The sequence below is a fragment of the Strix aluco genome, chromosome 2 (assembly GCF_031877795.1).
Source record: "Strix aluco isolate bStrAlu1 chromosome 2, bStrAlu1.hap1, whole genome shotgun sequence".
NCBI classification, from domain to species: domain Eukaryota; kingdom Metazoa; phylum Chordata; class Aves; order Strigiformes; family Strigidae; genus Strix; species Strix aluco.
The window spans coordinates 73277745-73301777 of NC_133932.1; the positions used below are offsets into that span (position 1 = coordinate 73277745).

General features: G+C 36.7%; 1 protein-coding gene across 3 annotated transcripts in view; it reads right to left on the reverse strand.

Moving 5' to 3' along the window:
• Positions 1 to 1907: 1907 nt before the first annotated feature.
• MYO16 (myosin XVI) overlaps positions 1908 to 24033 on the reverse strand; it is a 402721-nt gene continuing 380595 nt past the window's right edge. For all 3 annotated transcript variants that reach the window (XM_074815323.1, XM_074815322.1, XM_074815321.1), the window contains exons 34-35: positions 22006 to 22097; positions 1908 to 6757 (exon numbers count right to left, since the gene is read on the reverse strand). In XM_074815323.1, the coding sequence (XP_074671424.1) occupies positions 6524 to 6757; positions 22006 to 22097 (326 nt within the window). In that variant the 3' untranslated portion in view covers positions 1908 to 6523. The remainder of the gene's footprint in view (positions 6758 to 22005; positions 22098 to 24033) is intronic.

Consider the following 24033-nt stretch of genomic DNA (forward strand, 5'->3'; position numbering starts at 1 on the left):
GGCATTCATCGTTGTGCCTTTGATCAACTAAACAGAATGTCTTTCCCACCTCAGAAAAACTGAGGTCTAGATGTTGTTGTTTGTCTCTCCCAGGAGATGAAAGATGCATGTTTTTCAAGCTGCATGACCTTGGTAACTGCTCATGCCTGATGAGGACTTGGGGATTATATAGGACAGAAAATCAAGGCAGAAGAAAGTCTTTAAACTTCTAGAGCTACTTTTGGGTTGCTGTCTTGATCTTTGATGATATGGCATCTAGCATGTTACTTATGGAAACTCTAAGGCTCAGGGAGCCCAGATCTCAGCATGGACCCAGACATATGTTTCAAATGCACTTATTTTCATATTGTCCTTTTTAATTTTTTTTTCTTTTTTTAAACAGTAAGTTTGTATTACAGACATGGGAGCTATATCAGTAAATGCTAGACTTGAATAAATACTTTTAGTAATCAGATTACTAAAATATAATAAATAAAGATTATTAGAGGAGTAATTTCTATTCAAGATATTCTTAAATGCACAAACTGATTGGGACTAGGTTCATAACACAAGTATTTAGACAAAATCTAGCTTCAGGCTGCTGTTCAGAACCATGAGGAAGGTCATAATATCTGAAGATTTCCAAAGCACTTACCCAAACTTACCCATCCACGGACAACTGTTCTCCTGTCCTAGTCCTGTCACACTTGCTTAAACACTAGACATCCCCTTGCCTATCTGATTTGTGAGGCTCAAGACCACTGTAATAGGGAGGGTCTGCACTAAAACCAGCTAGAGATGATTTTAATTCAAATGATCCACACGGAGTTGTCTTCCTGAAAGGATATAAAAACAGTTTCTCTAGTTTTTGGAATATTTTCCTGACCACTTTCCTGACCCTACTATGTTGTGAGATAGAGGAGCTATACCTCCATAACTGTTTGTTTAATAGCTGTGGCTACTTCATTGCTACGGCTTTCTAGTCTAGCAGTTTGTTCACATCTGGACAGTGAGAAAGTTGCATTCCAGTTCCCATGTTCAGAAATATTTCAGCAATTTATATTAAGCAGTAATTAGAAGGAGTCTGGAGCACATTTCTCCCTTTTCTTTGGGGGTGTATGACAGATTCAGCACTTTTCTTTCTGTAGTCTAATGAATATCAGGAGAAGGTGACTACATATCCATGCAGACTAAGAAGGGGCTAGAGCCCAAATAAAAACAGTGAGGGCACAAGCATTAGCTAATAGCTGTCACTTGAACATTGCTATGATGGCAAGATACCTGTGCTTGTCAAATTTTCCCTGTTGATGCTTCTAAGGACCTCAGCAGTTCTCCTGAATCTCAAAACAAATATTCATTAGTGTGGTCTTTTCAGAGAAGAGTAGATTTAGGAAAAAGTATGTCTGTGAAGAGTTCAAATTATGTGTAAATTCATACTGCACCCAACAGACAATTTCAGCTGGAAAAGAAAAGGTGAAAAACATGTTGAAAATGTTGAAATATTCTATTTCAGTACCGTTAAAGAAAAATGTTTCTTTTCAGAAATTAAACCTAAAGGTTATCCTATAATTTCATTTAACCACTTTTTTTTTCATCATAAAAGTCTGTTTGAAAATTAACCTAAGTTGACAGGAAAGGAAATAAAGAGCTAAGAGGGGATTTTACTGACATATATGAGAATCAAAACAAGCTACTTAAGGTTAAAGTAAATACTTCTGTCTAATTAAAGGGTTTTTTTTTACTGTAATAAATCAAAAATCCACAAAAAGTCAAATCATGACTTGACAAAATTTTTGCGTTAAGATGCTTCACAGCAAAATCCATGGTTCGGCCAGATCCAGCATACATTCATGTGATTGGGGAAAAAGCCAAACCACAGGTGGGAGGACAGACAGACTTTGCTAATGATCTATTTCTCACAGCCACAGTATAAGCCAGCACTGGGATTTATTTATTTCTTCTCAAAATGAAAATCCTGAGTATACAGAGAACAGCAAAACTGGAAGAAAAACATTTCCTTATACGCCCTTCTGTTTTGTTCAGATACTGTCAAATAGTTATGCTCAGGTGGCATTTTCTTTTTAAAAACCATATATTTAGAACACAAAGCCATGAAATTTTTAATACCATTCTGGAAAACTGACTTGTACAGAGTTTAATTACATTTATTATTTAACAAGCGAATGGCAAAACTTATTTTAGGTTCCTCAGAGCATTTCAGATATTAGCAGGCTTTATAGAGATAAGAATAACAGGATTACTAGGGATGTCAATACTCTAAAGCAGAATTAAAAACTACAATGAATCTGGCTATTACCATCACTTTAGAACTATGCTACAATCTATTATGCTTTCTTAGCAAGTTAATGAAATTCTTTGTCCCATGCACAAAGGATCTGCACTATAATAAAGTTATTAATGAAAATAAGTCAACCTTTTAGAAGGAATAAAAAAGGATCACTGGCAAAAAGGCAAATGTAATTCACTTATTCAACGATCATACTATTGTCTTGTAAACAATACAAATTTTTAAAAGGCTTATCACTTCATGCTGTACACAGACCTTTTGTAAAATATTGGTGCATGTATTTCTCTGAACGTCTAAGTTTTTAAAAGCGAAGTTTTGCTTATAATCTGCAATAGGAATGTAACTACAGCAACTAAAAAAACACTAAGTGCTATTTCAGGAGTAACAAGTAAGGTTTCCAAGCTTTAAAAATTTCTCATGCCAACAGCTGTTGTTTTTCTTTTATTGTGGTTTAATATGGTTTCAGAATTCCCTTGGCTTTAAGACCAATGACTTTTTAAAGTGTAAAACATATCTGATTCTTCTTACCTTATACTGAAGGACAGACTGATTTGTTAGAGGATTTGTTTGTTTCACATAATAAAAATTAAGCAATAAGGCACAATGTGGAGGAGTGATTATCTGATGATAACCCCAGCTTCCTGAAATTGCTTTATTGCAAATATAAATATATTTTAGATTGTTCATTGGATATTAAGGGCATTAACATGCTCATAGAGTTTAATCTTTCCCTTTAGAGTATTAAATTCATAAGGCTTTTTTTTTTTTTTTTTTGTCTAAGCTATTTTTTAATGTGCAGGAGAGGACTTCATATACTCAAAAAATACTGTAATTGCCTGGTGCATACTCCACTGGGGAGATTAATTTACAAGCACTGTACAGTTCTGCTAAAACTACTTCTCAACATTTCAAAATGTCAATAGTATATTTTCCCAGCCCTGTAAACACATTTTGATACACAATATAAACTTTAATGGTAGTTTTAAGACACCTCTGGGGGTATGGTTATTTAAGCAATAAGACACAGTAGGGTGTGAATTATGGTATAATAATTCCCTACCAACTGCATTGTTAGGCACGAGGCCAAAGGCCAAGGGACCAATGAACACACTAGGTGTGAATTATGACATCATAAGTCACACTCTGGAGTCTCTTACTGCCATTAGAGAAATATTTAAAACATGTTTTAACACAAATACTTTATTCTTATAGTACTATATTTTAATGGAATATCCTGAAAAATCTTCCCAAGTAAAAAGTTAGCCATTACATGACCTGGAATTAATAACAAAATTGAGAAAAAAAAAGCTCTCATATGTTCTGCTATTTAGTTTGTCATATTGCACCATGGTAACATGCCTTAAGGAAGAGCCCTGGAAAAATATGTTTTACCCAAGTTTGCAAAAAACAGAACAAAGGCCTTCTGCATGGGGGGAATAATCTGCTTTGTTCATTGTCTGGAGAATCAGATTGCCTGAATCAGGTTTGTACTGGCTTCTACTGTGTAACTGTGTTTATGAAAGTGCTAGAAAATCTACGTATCTTTTTTCCACACTTGGTTCCTACTGCTGTAATAGGGCACAACACAGACTTTGAAAGAGTAGCAAAAAGGTTTCTTAGACCCCATTTGAGCTCCTGCAGCTGAGGCTGATCAGGGCTCTAACACAACTTTTAGTAAGGACTGCAAATAGTATAATCTGCATTTATACTATTTCCCATTTTAAACTCCATTTGACAAATGTATTCTCTCCCCTCTGGGTACTCCTGCATTACAAGTGCAGCAATGACAACAGTGTTGTCTGGAGATACGCAAGCTCACCTTGCAAATAGCTACTTTGGTGACTGGTGGCAAGCTCACTGCCACAGCAGGGATCTTGGCATGATCTAAACTGGCTTGTCAGTCAGTTTTTACAGCTTGCCCTGAACCTCCAGGCTGTTGTGGGTTGATTTCTACCAGTCGCCAAGCCAGCTAGTGGGCATTAGAGTTAGCAATATGATAGAGCTTATGAGAGGGCTATTTGCCAGGCCGTTTGAGGAGCGATAAGCCTGAGGGCATGTCTGCATGTCTCAGTGCAGTGAGGTGTTCAGGATTGCTAAACTGGCTGGGTAGATGTTGTTATGGCTATGTAGGGCTAACAACTTGCATCCTGCAAGCAATGTAGTTGCAAGGTCAGGTTAATTAGCTCTCTTGCATCCAGTTCTGGAGCCATTTCATTTCGGTCTCACACAGGGATCTCTGTGTGTCCCTGGTTATCTGAGCAAAAAGACAGAAACCTCAATTCTTTTAGGCAAAGCCTCATTCTGACATAATCATTTAGCGGGTGAGAGTTGTTTTCTGCAAAACGTCACAGTGGTTAGCTGCCCCTCCTGGATAAAGTCATGATCTAGCCATTTACACCAACTGAAGGTAAGATTCAGAGCCCAGAGTCCCTGCTTCTCCATGAAATAGAAATGGGTAATCCTACAGAGAGGACTTCTGGGAAGCTAACAGTGGTAACAAGGTAAAATTCTGAGCTAACCTGGTGTCTCCTCTTCCTTGTCCACTCAAAACATCTATTTTAATCTCCAGCAAAAGAAGGTGCTTGATTCTGCCTACAGCTTGATGATACTCATGGGAACAATTTGAGTTTTGCTGCTTCCCTGTAAAAACAAACAAAAAAGTATGTGATTGCTTTTTGCCATTCAGCCTGCCTGAAGCTTCTGTCAAACAGGATGGAAAAACCTACATCTGCAAGCATTTTTTTTTTCCTTTCCCAACAACTTTCAACCAAGGGTGAGCTCACTTTTTTAAACCTAGCTTACCTTTGAAAATATTAGTTTTATATCCACTTGCAAAATTACAAGCACTTTTTCCTGGATCCCAATAGGAGTGGGGCAAACAGCCAAGAAAAGTGTTTCACACTGGCTCTACATACTGCAAGAATTTAAAATAAGCAGCCCCTGACAAAATACCTGTGTATATATATAAATTACACCTTTTAGTGGCAAAGCAATATTTCAAAGACTGCTGAGCAGTAGCTAACAAGTTTCCAGCAATATGACTTTCATAAGTTAACATTACTGGTCAAAACTCATGGTCACCAACTAGAATGCTCCAATTTCTGAAACCATTTCATTACATGAAATTTGAAGAATAAATGTATCACTGTACCCCCATAAGGACATAATCCTTTGATATACCCATCTCCATAAAGCCTTCTGGATTGTAACAGTAAATCACAGCCCTATTTTCATACCTCATTACCATTATGTATCTTTCCACTGACACCTGACCTTATGCATAATCAGGTATGAATTTCAAACCATACTTATAATCTAAATGAGTGCCTCATTATTTTACATAACCCAGAATGAAATAAGATTTGAGATGTAACTGCAGAATTCACAGTTCACACATTCAGAAACACAGGTCTACCAAAAAGAAGTCATGCTCTCTAATTCATGACTGTGAACAGCATCAAATCACACCTGCATATAGGAGCTTTGCAAGAATTTCAGGATTGGATTTTAGAAAGGATATTACCAGTTCTGAAAAAACAACACAGTGTTGAAACTGTTTGGTATGTTGTTAAAGATAAACTATGAAAGAAAAATGCAAGTACTGAATTTATTACCTGTATTTTGAAGAAAGAACGACAGCACCAATTGCATAAAGTTATAAAACACCAGTAATAAACATGTAAATAATCTTCAGGTTTGCAACGCCAATAGAACACAGACATCTACAAAGAAATATATATATGTATACATGTAATATAATAAAACCATTCATTAGGGAACAAGAAACATCATATTTTTGTACTATATAAAACATCTGTACAGTGTGCACACAGACTTTCCTGATCTCTCTAAAATGCCTGTCAGTCACTTCTCCCCATCATCATTTGCTTAACATAGTTTCTTCATTGTCCATGGGAGAACTCTAAGCAACTGTCTTGTACTTTTAAACTAAGTACTTATAGTGCAGTTTGTCTCCATATATATACACACATGCATACATATATATACTCACAGGTGCACACATATGTGTGTATGTGTATATATACGAAAAGAACAAACACATAGACGTACACGCACACACGACAGATCTAAATAGCTCCTCCATCCTGTGCTCTTGAATGAGTGCTTATAAAAAATCCCTGCACGCTCTGTGAAGGGAAGAAAACTTGCTGATTGTGCAGATTGAAGTCATTAGATGGTTTCATTCCTAACAGTCTGCAGACACACACATCGGAATCACATGGTGGAATCCCATATGCCTGAAGAGAGTCTGTTGCAGGAGGTATCTTCTACCTTCTTCAGCAGCGTTGGCTTTTTACAAGGGGGTGGAGGTGGGGCTGTGATTCTTTGCTCAGTGTTGTGCAAGATTTGCTGCCAGTCTTCTTGCTCTTCACACAGCTTTCTCCTCCAATCTAGAAGCTCTTGCAGAGCCACACTCTCATTCTCTGAAAGTCTAAGCTGATGAATAACCTGTTAGTGAGAAGGAAATAATAATAATAAAAAAGGTCGATAAAGTTAATTCTCCTGGCAGTGTAGAACTGCAATGTCCATGTTGAATGATACTTCACACAGGATCCTCTGCCTCTGTTGTCATGGATGTAAACCTGTAGGCAGGACAGATTCAGGTCCTGTTTTCTTATCTCCTTTATAAAGAGCTCAGTGACATGTATAATGATGTATAAACAATAATGACTTCCAGCCAAATAACCTTTCCTTGAACTCAGGAGAGGTGTTTTATGCTGCCAAGCCCCATGGGAGGAGGGAACCATCTTCTGCTCTCTGTCCATTATTTGCAAAGGACACCATGGATCGTTATAAGCTTATCCACATGTTCTAGTAGGATGATGAACAGAAATCCTGAGACTGCTACAGTGTGCCCTGGCTTAGCCATGTTCAGTGGTGACTGGCTATGAGTGCTCCCATTCTAATGATATCAATTAAAGAAATAAATAGATGCATGTGGCTAAGTACTCAAGTTCTACACTGTTGCTGAGGGAAAGCTGCTCTCATTTGTGCTACAGCTGAAAGAAAACAGATCAAAGGACCCTGTTAATGATTTGAAACAACCTTGTCCTCCAAAAAGGTTTAAAACTTTGTGCTTAACTCGCTGTCCCCACTCCCCATTTATCATTCTTTACACTGAAAATAAAGAAAATTAATGATTTAGAATTGCCTTATTTCAATCTCATGTCTGAAAGTCATGGAACTGAAGTTGTATGAACCAGGTGTCAAAAATAAAATAAATGTAGAAAACTCCCCTATGTCAGCAAAGGGTACATGAACACAATTGCTCTGAAACACACAAACCAGACTGCCTACAGTGATGACTAGTCCATATTTCTATCAACTTGGTCTTAAAACTGTTGTCATATAATACTGTTATATGCCCAAAATACTCCTTTACACAGAAGAAATAGCAGCTGCAGATTATAAGGGCTTTGCCCCTAAATTTAAGTGCCTAAATATCTATAACCAAGAAACTATAACCTGTTTTGCTGCTTAGAATTAGTAATGTTGCTCATCACAGACAGTTGTTATCCTTAGAACCAGGGGATGGCCATTGTCTTCCTTCAGAGAATACATTAACAACTTAAAATGTAGTTTCAGTTGGCCTGAAACTATTTATAAATTCATTGCAAAGTAGTCAAGCAGTTCTGTACTAGATTCATAATCTACCTAGAAGAAACTGTTCCCTCCCATTTAACTTTTCTGTTCCAATGATTATTTATTTTGTTCAAGTCAGTTTGAAGCCTTCATGACAGCACAAGTCCATGAAACTATGAAGTCCATCTCACCATTCTTTAAGACCTGCTTAGCACCTGTGCAATACAGCAGCACCCAGAGCAGGTAGTGAGTTATTCACTTGCTGTTATTCTGTAGCAGAAGGCACCTATTTTGGGAATAAGAACCAGACCCACCATAACAGCTAATGGCCCTTACCCTGCTACCTTCCTTCTTAAGGACCCCACAGGGTCACCTGTAAGAGGCACCTATGGCATGACTAAAATGCCCATACTTCACCTCACACAATGGGCTCACGTGGGAAGTTAGGCTGTTCTTGTCAAGGTTGCATTTATACTCCTTGTCATAATGAGAGATGGCTGCACGTTAGTTACCATGATAAAGGAATTGATGTGCAGTGCCCTTAATTGCTCATGGGACTCTATGCATGTTGTCGGTTCCAGTTGCAAGGAGGGCTGAGTGACATGAAGGGCATTTTTGTCACTGAAGGGCAATAAGTTTTCTGGGGGTAGAAGACTTTGCTATTGCCAGTGGCTCCTGCTGTTCCTTCATGGAATAGCAGGTACCTGAGGACAGAGACTTTATACTGCTGCTTCAGATGTGTTGTGTGCAAGTCAGACTTTTCACACAGGTTGTCAGAGAAGGAATGAGCCTTTACATGGAGATGCCTGAAGATCGATGGGGAATCTGCTTAATTTCTGATTGGTTGATACTTTAAAGAGAAATGCATTAATCTATATAATGAGCTAATAAAAGGTATTATGATTTCAATTACAGTTGTAAATTCTGCATTTTTAAGAAAAAAGCAGAAAAATGGAAAGTGTTTGAAAGATTTAATTAAAGTATATTTTGGTGTTATCCCAACTACATACCACTATAAAATCAAAACCCTCTTTGCTTTTATGTTTACACAAAATGCAACAGGGCATCTCAGTGACTCAAAGGAAAATGAAATGTTCCACAGATATTGTTACAGGGATATCAGAGACTTCTTGTGTACCAAAACACATTACCTTCTGGTTTATTTCTGGGTTTTGTTGTTTCCCCCCCCCCCCCCGAGTGGGTAGGAAAGATCAGAAGACAAATGAAAAGTTTGTAATTGGAAGCAATTTATCAAGAAAAACAGGTCAGGTAGTTTTATCCTGTAGAACAGGTGTATAATTTGGGAGGCACTGTGGCTTACCATGGCCAATTTCTATAGATTTTTTTGTGGGTTTAAATTATGGGCATAAAATAAAGCAGTTTAGAAAACAGGTAGATTGGAATCCAGTCTTCCCAATTCAGACACCTTATCTGAGTCTAAATTTTAGGCATTTCATGAACCTGTATTAAGCATGCTTCTCAGAGAGGTGTTGGAACATACAAAAAGCAAGCTGTGTTAGACTGTCATTGCAAGAGTTTCATTTGAAAGACTTTTAGACATAAATAATCAAAGACATGCCTGAACACTGCTTGATAAGTATACTTATAAGAAAACAGGTATTTTGAAACTCTGTGTTATTGGATGTGCTCAGGTGACAAAAATTTGATAGCATGGACTCTAATGAAGTATGGAAAAATTTTCAGTTTTGAAAGATGGACAAAGTATTTGAATAGAGACAGTGCCACTGCTATTCTAAGAAATGTAAAGGCACACAGGTGCAGGATGAAAAGTGAGTACATTTTGCCTGGGCAAGGCAATTGACAAATACATCTTATTTATAGCTTACAGGCACTGAAGAAGCTTTATTATACTGACTGCTTATGTAAACTGTAAATTAATGTTGGGTCAGCAGTTTCACTATAGAGATAATTTTCCAGTGTATAGTGGACAAGTGTTGGTCCAGTCCACAAATAAGTGTACATCTTTTATTGTATTTTTTAAATAAGGATGGAAAAATATCTCAAATCTTTATTCATTATGAGATTGATCTGGTAAGTAAACTGGGAAAACTTTATATTTCAACCTGGATGAAGGACATGCAATGGAAATGCAGTGGAAATGAAATGGGGGGAAATGTACAAGAAATGGCAGAGCTTTAAATGAATCAATTAATTTAATTTGATCTATTTGAATAACATATCTTTTCTCTTTTCCATTCATGATTAGACCTGTGATAAAGATTTATTATATATATTAATTATAGAAAGGATTTACTGAATAATTCCACAAGAAGCACAATGTAAACCAGCAAGCTATGTTTCTTCATTATTATTCTATATCCCAAACAGGTATTTTGTGAAGGGTGAATGAGGTGTGTAGGAAGTAATTACTTTAAGACTACTGATCTTTTCAACTTCAGCCATTAAGGGGTAGAGATGGTACCAGCTGTAGACCAGGATTTTCCTGCTCAAAGTCAATGGTCAATCAGACATAGCATTTGGGCTAGACCCACAAAAACATATAACATTTGAATACCTAGCATTTAGTACCCCTGCCATCTGGTGGAAACGCCATCCCTGTGTTTGGTACCCAGAGTCCTTATTGAGCAAACAAGAAAAGCTGAAGTGTCCAAGACTTCCTTGATGCACAAGTGAAGTGCCTGAGTTTAATTGGTATCCCTAATCAACAAAACAACAAGAGAAGAGCATGTGGAGTTACCAAAGCTATTCCTTGGAAACTGCTATGGATTGAAGCAGTTAAACAAGATCCATATTTTCCACTCCAAAATATGGCAAGATGAACAAAATAAATTTGTAATGAACAGCCCAGGGAAGAGATCCCAGGATTTGTTCCTCCCACCTCACAGCCCAAACTATCAGACTGCAGAAGCAAGTGCTCTCTTCCTGGCACTAGGGATTTTGGTTGGTGACAGAGCACAATGGCTTGGTTCCATCTGGACATGCACGGAAGGTCTTTCACCATTATCTAGTGGTTAGAACATATATTGGGAAATCATGTGGCTTTGACTTCTGTCAGGTTAACGAAGAGACCAAGTTCCCACATGCTGAGAGAACACTGCAACCACAAGAGGTGGACTCAGAGTGCAAGGAAGATGGATTTTAGCTCCTGTGCTTTATGCTGTCCATGTGTGATAAGTATGCTAAAGCAAATCCTTCAGAGTGAGTCTCTTGTGGTTTTAGCACACAAGAGATAGTGGAGACAGAGCCCTTTGGTTGTATGCTGGCAACCATGAAAATCTTAGAGCACAATTTTACCTACTGACTTAACATATTTAAGTATTGCATAGTCGTTGGAAGATGAGCCCCTGAACCGTCTTCTGATAGGCTTCTAAATTCTGCCTAAATGTCACTTTATGGCCTAAAGCATAGATACTGAATTTTAGCTTTGTCTTAGAATCAGGATGAGTTGCCATAAGATAAGGCAATAAGTTATTTTAATTATAGTCTTATTTCTTAGGCTAGTTAAAAAAGTCAGTGAGTTATTAATTATAGAAAGTTAGAGGTTTCACATTTTTAAATAATTTGTGACAAAAGATATGCTAGATAAATTAAAGTTAATTGTAAATGGAGCTGTTAATCTTTTTGAGTTATTTAGAGAGTTGGCTCTAGAATCTCAGGAAATTCATTCTGTATTAAAAGATAAAATGCTATAACTTTACAGAGGATATTTTGTAACATTCAGAAGTAACAAAGAGTTTATATTGTCTGTTTGTGTGCAAATGCAAACACAGTCTTAATCATCACATTATGGTTAACTGTCTGCCAAACACAGATTTATTAATTTGCATTAGCAGATTCTTTTGAGTATTTCACCTCATTCTGCTCTCTCTCTGACCAAATGTAGGGTTTACTTTTTCAAAAATATGTGTACTGCACTCTAGTAATTTTTTTTTGTCATTTATGATTGCATTGATTTTTCTACTACTATTCACCAAAAAAATGTAAAGAAGAATTTAATTACATTCTTGGATGTTAAAACATACAAATAATTTTCTTTGCACAAAATGTAGCTCTGCATGATTTATTACAGTTCTGGTTTTGGTTGCTTCTGTAAGTTTTAGTAAAATTCCTAAATATAGACATATAAGTACAACAGAAAACAGATATTTAAATCACAACACAATTTAAGGACATGTATAGCATATAAACCTGTGCTCCTAAGGCATTTGCATGAGGTAGCTAGTCCATATTTTCCCTTCAGAGAAATATTGCCAATTATTTCCTTTAATAGATTTGTCAATGTTGTGCTTTAAAGTAACTGTCCATAAATGTTCACAACTAATTATTATAGCATTATTATGTTTCTCTTCCATTAGTGTTTTAAATTGTTAGTAAAGTTGATGTCCCATCATGGAATCTCTGGGGAGACTGAGTCTAGAACAGCAATGATTTTACCTTTCTAAAATTTGATCAGGATCTTAAGTGAATTATGCAATAAATGTAAAATCTTGGTAATAAATTATCATAATTATCTTAGAAATGGAACTGCCTTGACAAAACCCATGTTTTTAATCTTTTCCAGTTTGTAGGCTGCCTAAAAATGTAAGCAGAACAAATTTCAGCCAATAGGTGACTCACAGTTACCTTTATTAGAGCCCTCAAAAGCAGTTCACAAACCCCAGTGGGTCTCCTATGGATCATCAGTTTTAAAGAAAGAAGTGATCAGGATGTTCTCACCTCTCACTTCAAAATTAAAGACACTATTTCTTTCAGTAATTCTGGAAATAATTCTTACTGTATGCAATTATTAGCAAGACCAACACATTTTGATTCAACCTGTGACAGGCATGCATCTCTCTCACGCTAATGTTTCTAACTCGGTTTAATGACTTCATCTTTCTCTGTTTTCCTTTTGCCTCTGACAAGCTCCTGTGCTAACTGCTTCCAAACCTGCACGTCACATCTTTTTTTCCAAACTACAGGACAGGCACACTGCAACCTCTCCAAAAACACTGACCATTCAGGTTCAAACAGATATGTTTGATTTTTTCTATGTTACAAAAAAGTATAAGTCAGGAAAGGATTGCTTTTCCACCAATTCTTGAATCAAAAAAAAAAAACCCCAACCTGTCAGCCTACCTGTTATTTACCAATACAATACTCATTTAAAGATACAAAGGGAAAGCACACAGTAAACCAAGGGTGTGTTAAGAAGCCTAGGCAAGCATTCCACATAAATCAAATCAATATGTAAATCTGTGTTTGACTGGGGAACCTGCATTGGCCGTGTAAGACCCCAGCAGGGAGTAGAGAGCAGCTATGATAAATGAGTTTACATGCTTCTAAATTCCAATTAAAAATCTTCAAATAGAAATGTACCACTGGGACCCAAGCTGATTCATGTGATCGTCTTACGAATGGTGGGACATGCATTTTTTTGCAAATGCAGACCCACTGGACATAATAACTTGATATGCAACAACAGAATGATTTTAGTTAATTGTTCTTTTAAACTGCTGCTGATTTTTCTTTGTGTTGGAGCAACCTTACAATCTCCAAAAATAAAACTCTCCAAACGGGAGGCAAATGGGTTTATTGGAAAGGAGAAAATGGCAAAGACAACATGTGCTCTGTCTGGTGCAATTCTGGCATTACTCTCGAGGAGGTATGCCAGCTTAAACAGAGTTAAACATGAGATCCATAACTAATATATAGATTGCATTTACTTTGTTCTAAACAAGAAAATATTTTTTTCTCTCTCAGTTAAAATTTCTTATTACATCAAAAGAATAAACAACCTTTAGAACAGATGTTATATAGATGAAATACTAACGGAAGTTTTACTTTGCTGATATTTAAAAATTGAGGGTAATCTTAGAAGTAACTTTGTATTTAAAATAAAACTAAAAAGGGACTACATTTCTGAACAAAATCAGATCACCGAGAGTCAGGAATAAACCTTCTGATGAGCATTTTTTAGCTATCTGGATTTTCTGAGGGACAGATTTAATTTGCTTCCAAACATCAGTCGTGGGGCGATGCTGGAAGCAGGATATTCTGGTGCCAGAGACCACGCAGGCACAGGCAACTTTGATTGCCCAGTCCAGACCTCTGCGATAACATGGCATTTGGAAAACTCTCAATCTTCATCCTAAAAAAAAATAATTCCTCTGTTTGCCTTGGTTTGGCTTTCTGAAAGGATTTTCCAGAAAACTTAATGAAAGAAAAGTCCACTATGGATTACTAGCTACAAAGTGAACTCCGCCTCCAGGAGGCTCTTCCTCACAGACCGTTGCAAACTGTGAGATCACACTAGCCAAAGAGGCACGCTGCACCCCTCTCTTTTCCTTCAGCAGCGGCACCTTCTCATTTTTGTCAGAAAGAGACTCCTGGGCTATATATACTTTTTGTGCATCTCAGACAGAAGATTTTACATTCTTCAACTGACTGCAGTGCTATTTCTGGTGTAAGCTGATTTTCTCTCATACTCTTGGGGTTTTCTGGTTTGGTTTTTTGGGGGGTGGGGGGTTGGTTTTTGGTGATTTTTTTTTTTTTTTTTTTTTCCAGGAATACATTTTAGTTGTAAAAACAGGGCTTGGTCTTCTGTACTTTTGTACCTTTCCCTCAGTGAGGTAGTAACATGCCTGGGACCACAATATTCTCAATTCATTAGGTTAATTATCTTCCATACAGCCTGCAGGTATTTCAGCAATCAAACAAAGATATTATATCTTTGCAAAATAAAATCAGTACACAAATCCTGAGTATAGCTGTAATGTGTAATCTGGCAGAAAGTATCAGAACACAGTAGGCAAAGTTCAATAATATATGACAGCACACGTCAGGCACTCTGATTACCTGAGCTGGGAATACAGTTGGACAAGCCTATACATTCAAAACAACAGTGTATTTTATTTACTTATTTGTGTCTTGTGCACTTCAATTATTTATTTTTATTTGTGTTGGCTGAGTTTCTTTCAACTCTAGATTTCTGATATCACCTAGAAAATGACACCTTCCCACAGTAACTAATGCATCAACAAATATTGAAATATACTGGGTTTTTTTCTGTAAGGTAATATTTATCTTTCCAGAAAAAACTGACTACACAATGCTCTTTAAAACCTTCAGAACATCCTCCTAATTTGCCTCTGATGCTTGAGAGAAAGATCATGTTCGGGACAGCAACTATGTCTTTCTCAAGATGAGCTCTGAAAACAAATAATTTATCCTAGAGGTCTTCAGAACAGCTGACCTAGAAATGCTGATACCACTTTGTACCTAATGTAACAAAAAATATCTGAAAAACTGAATCATGTTGCTACTTAATTGATCACTGCTGCTTTGTGGTATTAATGGAGATATTTTACTTGATCAGTTACATACTAGGTTTGGCCACAATGCTTTCAAAGCAATTACAAAAAAAATTATCAACTCATATTTGCTAGTATTGTGTACTATTTCTTGTATAAAAACACTACACTTATGGTCAAACAACATTAGAGGCAAACACCACTTAATTTATGGTCTGTTATCACTCTAAATCTCTGCTGATCTACATGTATGCAGCAGTGTGTGACAGCAAGAGAATGAAGGGCAGAGGGATGAGTTTATTCTCTCTTACACCAGGCACTTATGACTAAGTCAGAAGTGAAGTCACTCTCCACAGGTACTCTCGGTAGGGTAGTGGACTACACTTCCATTGAACTCAAATTTGAAGCAGCATTTTAAGGTCATTGCAGCAGCCCAAGGGGAATAACTACATACTTTAGACAAACACCTGACCTTAGGGAGAGCACAGGGGTGCTCAGGAGGTTTTGTTCCCTTCTCCTTAACAGTCACAGCCTTCTACCAGGGGAAAATGCAATGAGGATGAAGCAGTGGAGACAGAAAAGGGGCCTCGAATGTGTAGAGAGCTGACTGTGGCATCTACTGGTTCAAAGAGGAGAATCTGCACTTTCCCTTTTGGCGGTCACAGCAGTCAGATCTAGGACATACTTGCTGAGGAGAGGGGCATCAGTCCTCCAAAATCCCTTGATACAGATACACAAGATACTGTACCTACTGATGACTTTATACTATGAGTTACCTCACACCATTTAATCTATAGGGCACATGTTTGTGACTGTAAGTCTTCTAAAAATAAAGCTGCACTGTGTTATAAGACCTGATTTTTGTCTGTATGTGACACTACAAAGAGAATTCTTTGACATTACTGTCAAAACAAAAAACACAATTCAGGGGGATATACTGATACAGATAAATGATAAATATATAACATTCTAAGTCCTCTCTTGGATGTTATGTGTTTACAAAGGCATTAGTGATTTTTTTAATACACCAGACTTGTTTGATTGCCACATTTTGCTTCAAAGATGATCAAAGATTACTTCCAATTAATAGGGAAACGCGACAGACATTAATAACAAATGTTAGAACCCAGTGTTTAGAATTGTGACAGTGGACAGGGGATAGCAACACACTGTGTTCTTGACTATTCATTTTTTAAAAACTTTTAAACAGTCAACAAAAGAAGTGATTGGCAACAAATATTAAATCAAGTAGGAACAAAGGCGACCCTTGAAACTATAATGAATATGCAGCTCTTTCTGAGGGAAGGGACTGTTGAAAGCAATGAGATTTCATGAAATAAGAGCTATGGCTTAAGCTATAATGAAACAATAAATACATTCTTCACGAATATGAAAAGACATTTCCAATTTTTCATTGTCAGATGTTGGCTCCTATATTACTGCAATCTGCCAGCCTGCACTATGGGGTTTAAACAAAATAGAAGAGATAAGACTGCAGATTTTTTAATATAACAATATGTGAAAGAATAACCATCATTTTTTTATCTTAGCTCTTTGAGCACATGACAGATAAAACATGTTTCAGAAGTGGGTAATCAAAATCTTACACCAGGGTGTATTGTAAGTCTGATATTACTTAACCTACTAGGATGGCAAGCTGTTTGCTTATTTGTGTCTTGTTCTGGAAGTATTTCCATAGGACGCTGAATGCATGTGACATCTTACAAATAAGCCGGCATTCAGCCATTAGAAAGCTAAACTGCACAAAGAGGCTTTGCACCTTTTAATGGGAAATTTTCTACCTTTCATTTTGGATGGCTGAATGTTCAGGTTGCAAACTAGCTTTCATAGAAAGCAACCTTATAAATGTAGGTGGATCATTACAATTATTTTTATTTTATGAAACATAAAAGATCACATTGATATGTGTATGAAGATGAATATCATATGGAACATCACATAGACTTTGTACTTCTTTACTCCTTAGTCCTCTCTTTTTAATCCACCACCCTGTGCTCTGTCCTTGGTTCTTTCCCTCCTTTTTCTTATCTTCCTTTTAGTTTTTTTCTCACTTCTCTATTTTTTTTTAGTTCTCTCTGGCTCTTCCTTCTTTCCTCTTTCTAAATCCCCTTTTCCATTTTATTATTTACTTTCTTTCTCAGTCATTTCATTCTCCCTCCAACCTTACTTCTCTGAATCATCCTTAATCTGGTGCCTGTTTTACTCCCCACTCCCACCCCACACACACGCTTATTATCATTCTAGTCTTTAATCTGCCCCTCACTTCCCATCTGTTCATTATCTCCAGGTTGTCCATCTCATCCCATTACAGACAGACCATGTTGCTTCTTGCTGCCCACATAAAAAACAAGGAATCTTTTAGCTGGCCTGCTTTTCTTCATCTTCTCACACCACATCCCACTTTGTAGTGGATGTTAATAACAACTTTAAAATATTTTTACCAAAAATAAAAGAAGTACAGTCCTGGATCTGTGAAAAAGAAGACAACAGGGCCACTTAGCTTTTGTGTGAGGTGCCAAAGATACAATCTTGCTTTTGTTGACTCTATTTCATCTTGCTGCTGTTGCTGACATTCCAAAGAACTTATATATTTCAACAGTCTTTATGCTCTATCTTTTAAACATACACACTCATAGGAGCTATTGAGAACAGAGGAAGCAATAAATACAGTTTGGAGAAGAGAGCCCATTGTACTGACTAAGGAACTGAGAAATGCTTCGTGTAAAAGAGAAAGAACACAGAGGTAATGTTTTATAAATCTTTTTTTATTTTAGAGGAGGTTTTGAGTTTTAGACCCTGCTAAGCAATTTCAACATTTGTGGAGTCTCCAGTAGGCTTTGGGATCACTTCCTGGAGTGTGACTGAGTAGAAATGACTCTTAGGCATAACAAAATTTTCTATCTAAGCAAGATTATGGCACAAATGACCAGAAGAAACATCTCTTCCATTTTCATGGTTTCTTTGCCTCTGGAAGGAAATTATGGGATAAGAATTCAAGACTACAGATCCAGGCACATTTGGAAGTGCTGAACTTTTTAAACAAATCACTGAAACAATTTGAAACAATAAGGATTTAAATAATGTTAAATCAGTAATTTTAAATCAAGTTTGGAAAAGGAAGTTTCCTAGTTTTCTGCTGTTCAGGGAGCAAGAGGCGCAGCACAGCTACCAAAACGTTTTCTGTAGAAGCTGAGTTAGAAGCAGTCCTTGCAGCTGATATATGTGGGCTTAGTCACTAAGAGCAAAGTAGGCTTTCTCATAGGGATAGATTATGATATTGTTTCTTGCAGTGCCATCTTACTGAAGATTTCTAGTTTGCATTTTGAAGATTTCCTTGACTAGAATGTTTTGGTTTACAAGGAAAGCACAAAATACATGGAAGCTGGTGTGCTGGGTTGGTGAAAAGAATATGTGTGGCTCTTTGCTAACAAATAGTTTCTAAAAGAGCTACTGTCTGACCAAAATAAAGTGCATGGAACTTCTTGGTAACTGGTTTGGCCCCCACATTCATGGTTTGTTTTTCATCTTTATTGAGGATGAAGATGATGTTACAGTGTTATATCAGATTTTAGATACTTTATGTTTTTATGTGGTACTTACTTGCAATCTATAGATATAATCACTTGGAAGTTTACAACTGAACAGCCATAGAACAACATGAAGAAAAAGGTATTCTTTTAAAAAAAACCATACTTGTTCTTTTAACATGGAAGTCTTTAATTTCTTTTGGTGTAAGTTCTTTCATTTCTGATAAGACAAAAATCAAACTTTATTTTTAATACTCTTCCCCTTTTTCTAGCAGAATTAAGTAGAATTTTATTCCATAACTTCCAAATGAGAAATATTTTGTTAGCATTTTAACAATTTTTTTCAATTTTTGTCCTTATTCATTCTGATAAAAATTGACCTTTAAGTAACAATTGCCCTAGAGAAGTACCATTTATGGCCAACAGTGAACTTAATTTTTTGTTTTCAGCAGACTTGACTTTGGAGATGATCAGTTAAGTTGCTGAGTTCCCATCTCCATGATACTTTATAATTGGTAATTGCTTCCAAAAATGTTTGTTAAAAGATTGATCCTTATAATGCATGTCGACAGATATTGAGCTGAAGAATTTGCTCTCTGAAGTGTGTAGGTTTGTAATGTGCAGGAAGTATCAGGCAGTGATGCAGGTAATTGTCACCTGATGTGACAACATGATGGTACCGTAAGCCACAATGCCTAAACTTTAGTTGGATGTATATGAGCCTTGAGATCCTGTGACAAAAATGAAATTAACTCCTGTCACTTCAGTAAGGAACTAGCAGGGAGATATTAAAAAAACCCATAAATATTAGAAGTCCCTGAAAGCTAATGAACCAGTTTCCTTTAGCTGAAATGACAGAGTGTCTGCCAAGAAATCCAAGGACCCAGTCTATGTTTGTCTCTCTAAAGCAATTAGTCAATCAGTACCTTCACAGATCTGTGAAACAATCTGTCCTATTATTTCATATGTCTGCACAAGAATTACTTTAAAGTGATAAGGTTACTGCAGTGAAGCCTGGCAAAGGCTTTTACAATAGGGTTGTATGCTGTTAGAGTCACCAGCAGCATGCTAAGAAATGTCAACTGTAATTAAAACCAATAATTTTCAAATATATGCCATGCTTTGGAAATGATGAGGAATGCTTTTTACAGTAAGAATTGTCAGCCTTGTGAGCACAGACCTTTTTAAGATTTTTTTTTCTTTTTGTATGAGGAAGACTTTTTTCTTCTTCTTTTGGCAACACCATTTGGAAGATGTTTATTCATTAAGGCAATTGTATCAAATATCACAGAACTGCAGGTCTCTTCTCTAAACTTGTCACAGTTCTTATTGAGCTTGCATTTAAGGATGTCCCTGAATGTAATTCTGAGTACATAGCATGGAATCTATTTTAAAGATTTGTGAAACGCTTTGGCAAAACATCTATTTACTGAAAAGTGACATTTCAAAGTACTGAATTGAAATCGTGTTCAGCTTTTGGCAAGTAGTTTTGAAAAATTCAAACATACAAGTTTGCAAATGGTTAACGACTTGCTTCTAAAATAAAACATTTAAATGTTGTAGACTAATTTCACATAAGGATACAGTTTCCATTTGCAAAGATAAGAAGATAATGCTCCCCTATACCCAGTTCATTTAACTCTCCATGCACTGTACTGATGTAGCAATTTAAACATGATCCTCCTTGATCTCAGGCAAGCATTTTAGCAACAGGACTGTAAGGTGCTCCAGGACAAAAGTGTCTCAGTGTGTGAGGTTTATAACTGGAGTAGCATCTGGGACTTGGATTTTTCATTCACTAGAGAGTGCTATTTGGCCACTCTCATGCCTTATAATAAGCATTTTGTTGATCATTAAAAAGTGTAACATAGACAATTGAAAACATTGCCTCCAGTCATCTTCATAATCCCATATCCTCATCCACTATACTGATCTGGAGATAGAAGACCTGTAATCATGTTTTCACAATATGGTCAAAGTACATTTTCAGAGTCTGAGAGGTATGGTGATGGCAAAGATCTGTTACTGTGTGCAAAATGGGTATGTGCCTATGTATGCCAGCGCAGCTCTGGCTGGCCTCACTTATGTATCTGCAGAGATTAGTGTAAGATTTGTGGATTTTTCACAATTTTTCAACTCAGAATAGGCACTGTAGTTATGCCTGTGCTTTGGACACTGGGGCAGAAGGACAAAAGCGAAGGCTTTTGCACTAGTTTGCTCACCTATTTACTCAGTTAAAACCTATTTTTTTTCAAAGTTATGTGAAGACCAAATATGACATTGAACATCGAATCCCACTGCTGTTGGAGTCAACAGCCAAACATTCGTTCACTTGATTAGGGCCAGTATTTTGTTGTAATGAAATGTCAGCTGTCCCTCACAGACAACAAGTAGCTCTTAAATGTGATAAAGCACTTCCCTTACCTTCTAGTAAAATAGGTTTCAGTCAAGGAAATTCCTCTCAGCTCCAACATATTTTCTCTTTGGACAATATTGGGCTTTACCATAAAATTCTTACAGTCATCTCAAATAAATGACAGATTACCTTTTTAGAAAAGTGGACTGAAGACATAAAGACAACAGAAGAATACACTAATGCCATTTAAGTGAAATAAAACAAAATTTCTTGAATGCATTCATGTCTGAGTTGGCTACTTAGAAAGTAGTGTTTCCTATTAGGTATAAAATGCTGAAGAAAAGAATGAAGAAAATACATTATGACAAATTTTATTCCCTTTTGTTCACTTAATGCACATCAAACTTAATTCTGTGTTGTTATTTTAAAGTGACATTAACTAAACAGAAATTTTAAAAGAAGCTTCACACTACCTTAGTACCTATTGCTGTTTTAATTGTTATTTTGATTTTTACTTGTGGATATTTATATAAAACCAGACAAGACCACTTGTAAAGTCTTCACTGCTTTTATATACAAAAGAATGATATAATTATGCTTTTATTCCTATCATTCAGCTTTTTGTGGTATGAATGAATATCTTGAGAGAGATAATATCTTGGTCCTCTCAGGGTGAAGAGACCTATTTTCCAGTGAAAATAGCATCCTCAGCAACAGTAAGTTTCATTAGCTTTGAACTCTACTATGAGAACCTTTCAGGATGATTATCCTCCCAGAAAAATTAATTATTGTCCTTAGCTCAATACGAACCTGTAAAAGAAGTCTGCATTTTTCAATGCCAACACACAAATTTGAATTAAGACAGGTTTCAACATACAGCTACTATTATTTTTTTCTCTTTTACTGGTTGTAGTAGACTGTCAATGAAATATTTACCTGACTAGTGTGGCTCTCCCTATGTCTTGGAATCGATGAGCCTGCCGTAGTGCTGACCGACAGTCTTGAATATTCATTTTCCTCTGGTAAACCTAAAGCAGAACAACACTGATTTATAATCTGACATTTATGCCTTGGTTGATTTCAGCATGAGATTCAAAAGACCTTGACATATTTTACCAAAAAAGAATGAAAAAATCACACATTTGCCTGGGTATTTACTATTTCCATGCTTACTGAAACTGGAACAATTATTGTTTACCATTTTGAACAGCAGCACAGGTATGTATGCTGGTTTCAAGGAGGAGCAATTGTACTGAAAGAGCCTACAAATAACACATTACCTATACACTGGCCAGGGATTCCTCCTGCAATGCGGAAATCCCTGGCTCCTCTTCCCCTGGCTCCTTTTCATCACAGAAGCAATGCAAAGGGAATGGAAAACAGGCCTGCAGTCTGCTCTCAAATAATGTCTCTAGGTTACATGGGAAGTTGATAGTAGGTCCAGGACTTACAACTTCATCTCCTTAGTACAGAGGGGTTTTTTTGTATTTCCTGTGTTTATTGTGCACTATCCATGTGGGAATTAGCTGCCCAAAATCTGGCTGTGTAAAAAACAGTCATCCAGTGTAAAAGAGCCAGGCTATCTCCCTCTGCAGTCAAGACAAACAAACATTTCTGCACAGTGATCCTAGAGCGAGGCTCACTGCTGGCACTTCCCCATCACTTCTGCTGGAGTGGAAAGACCATTCCCATAGCACTTCAGAGGATCTGAAAGACGGGATGAGGGGAAGCAAAGGCAGAAGCAGAAACACAGTGAGTCCACAATAGGCATTATTAAGCCGCTCACAAACTAGAATCACAGACACCATGGTAGGTCTGGTATCCAGCAATTTTGGTATTGTTTCGTATAGCATATATTTCAAAATTTCATGCTACTGTGGAATCCATAAACAGCATATCACTACTTCTTTAGCTGACTGAATAGAGCTAGCCACCATGAGAAGAGGATTCATCCTGGTAAGAGATGTGCAAGTTCAATTGTTCTCAGTAAATCACCTGAGATTTACTAACTAGAAATGGATAAAATCTGAAGTATTTGATTAGACAAAATATCTACCTTTTGTGTAGCTAAAACTAGGTAAGGTGATTCTGGGCCTAGATGTGTAACTCTTAGATAAGAAAAAATGAGGTGAGCCGCACTCTTTGCATATTATACACAACATACACAGGAACATAATGGAAACAATACAAAGTTCAAATGCAATAATTAATCATAAACTACTTATGAGATTAGGTACTGCACTAGATATAGTTCTGTTCCATGGTCAGTTTCTTGTTCAGTAATGAAACTGGCATAGAAACATACTGTGAAACATGCTTGTCTGCCAACCTGCTATTTTCAGTATTACATTTTTCTTTATTTATTTTATTTTAATAAATGATCATTAACTCTTACATGGTTACTGATATATGATTTAACTCGTGAAAATATAAATTGCATGAATAATCCCATAGAATAACCTGACTGCAAGAGAAACAGAACAAGAATTTTAAAGAGAAGGAATGATCCTTATTCCTTTTTGGCCTCTCTACTCTGCTTTTAGTTTCTCCCTTATAATGGTGCATCTCTGCAGCTTTGTATCTATAGACAGCTGGGGTTTCTTTATTTCTTCTGAATAAAGCTTATGTAAATTACTCATAAATATGGATCTTTTTCTACAGCTTCAAATCATCTGGACTTCCTCTGGACCCACAGAGGCAGTGAAGAAGGTGGAACCCCTGCTTGCAGCTCAGGAGCCAGGTCAAATCTTGTGAGGATCCAGCATTTCAGTCCTTTCTGCCAGGTGCAGAGATGGAGTCTGACCCTGTTCTCTCAGTGATTTGAACTATGTGTTATTTTGGGGTACAGTTATGACTTTTTGAAGCTGATCCATGATTAGGTATGTACTGGGGCAAGGGCTGATGTTCAAGGTCTTCAGTAGGCTAGGCCTGTAAAATAGATGTAAGTTACAACTATTCGTTTTT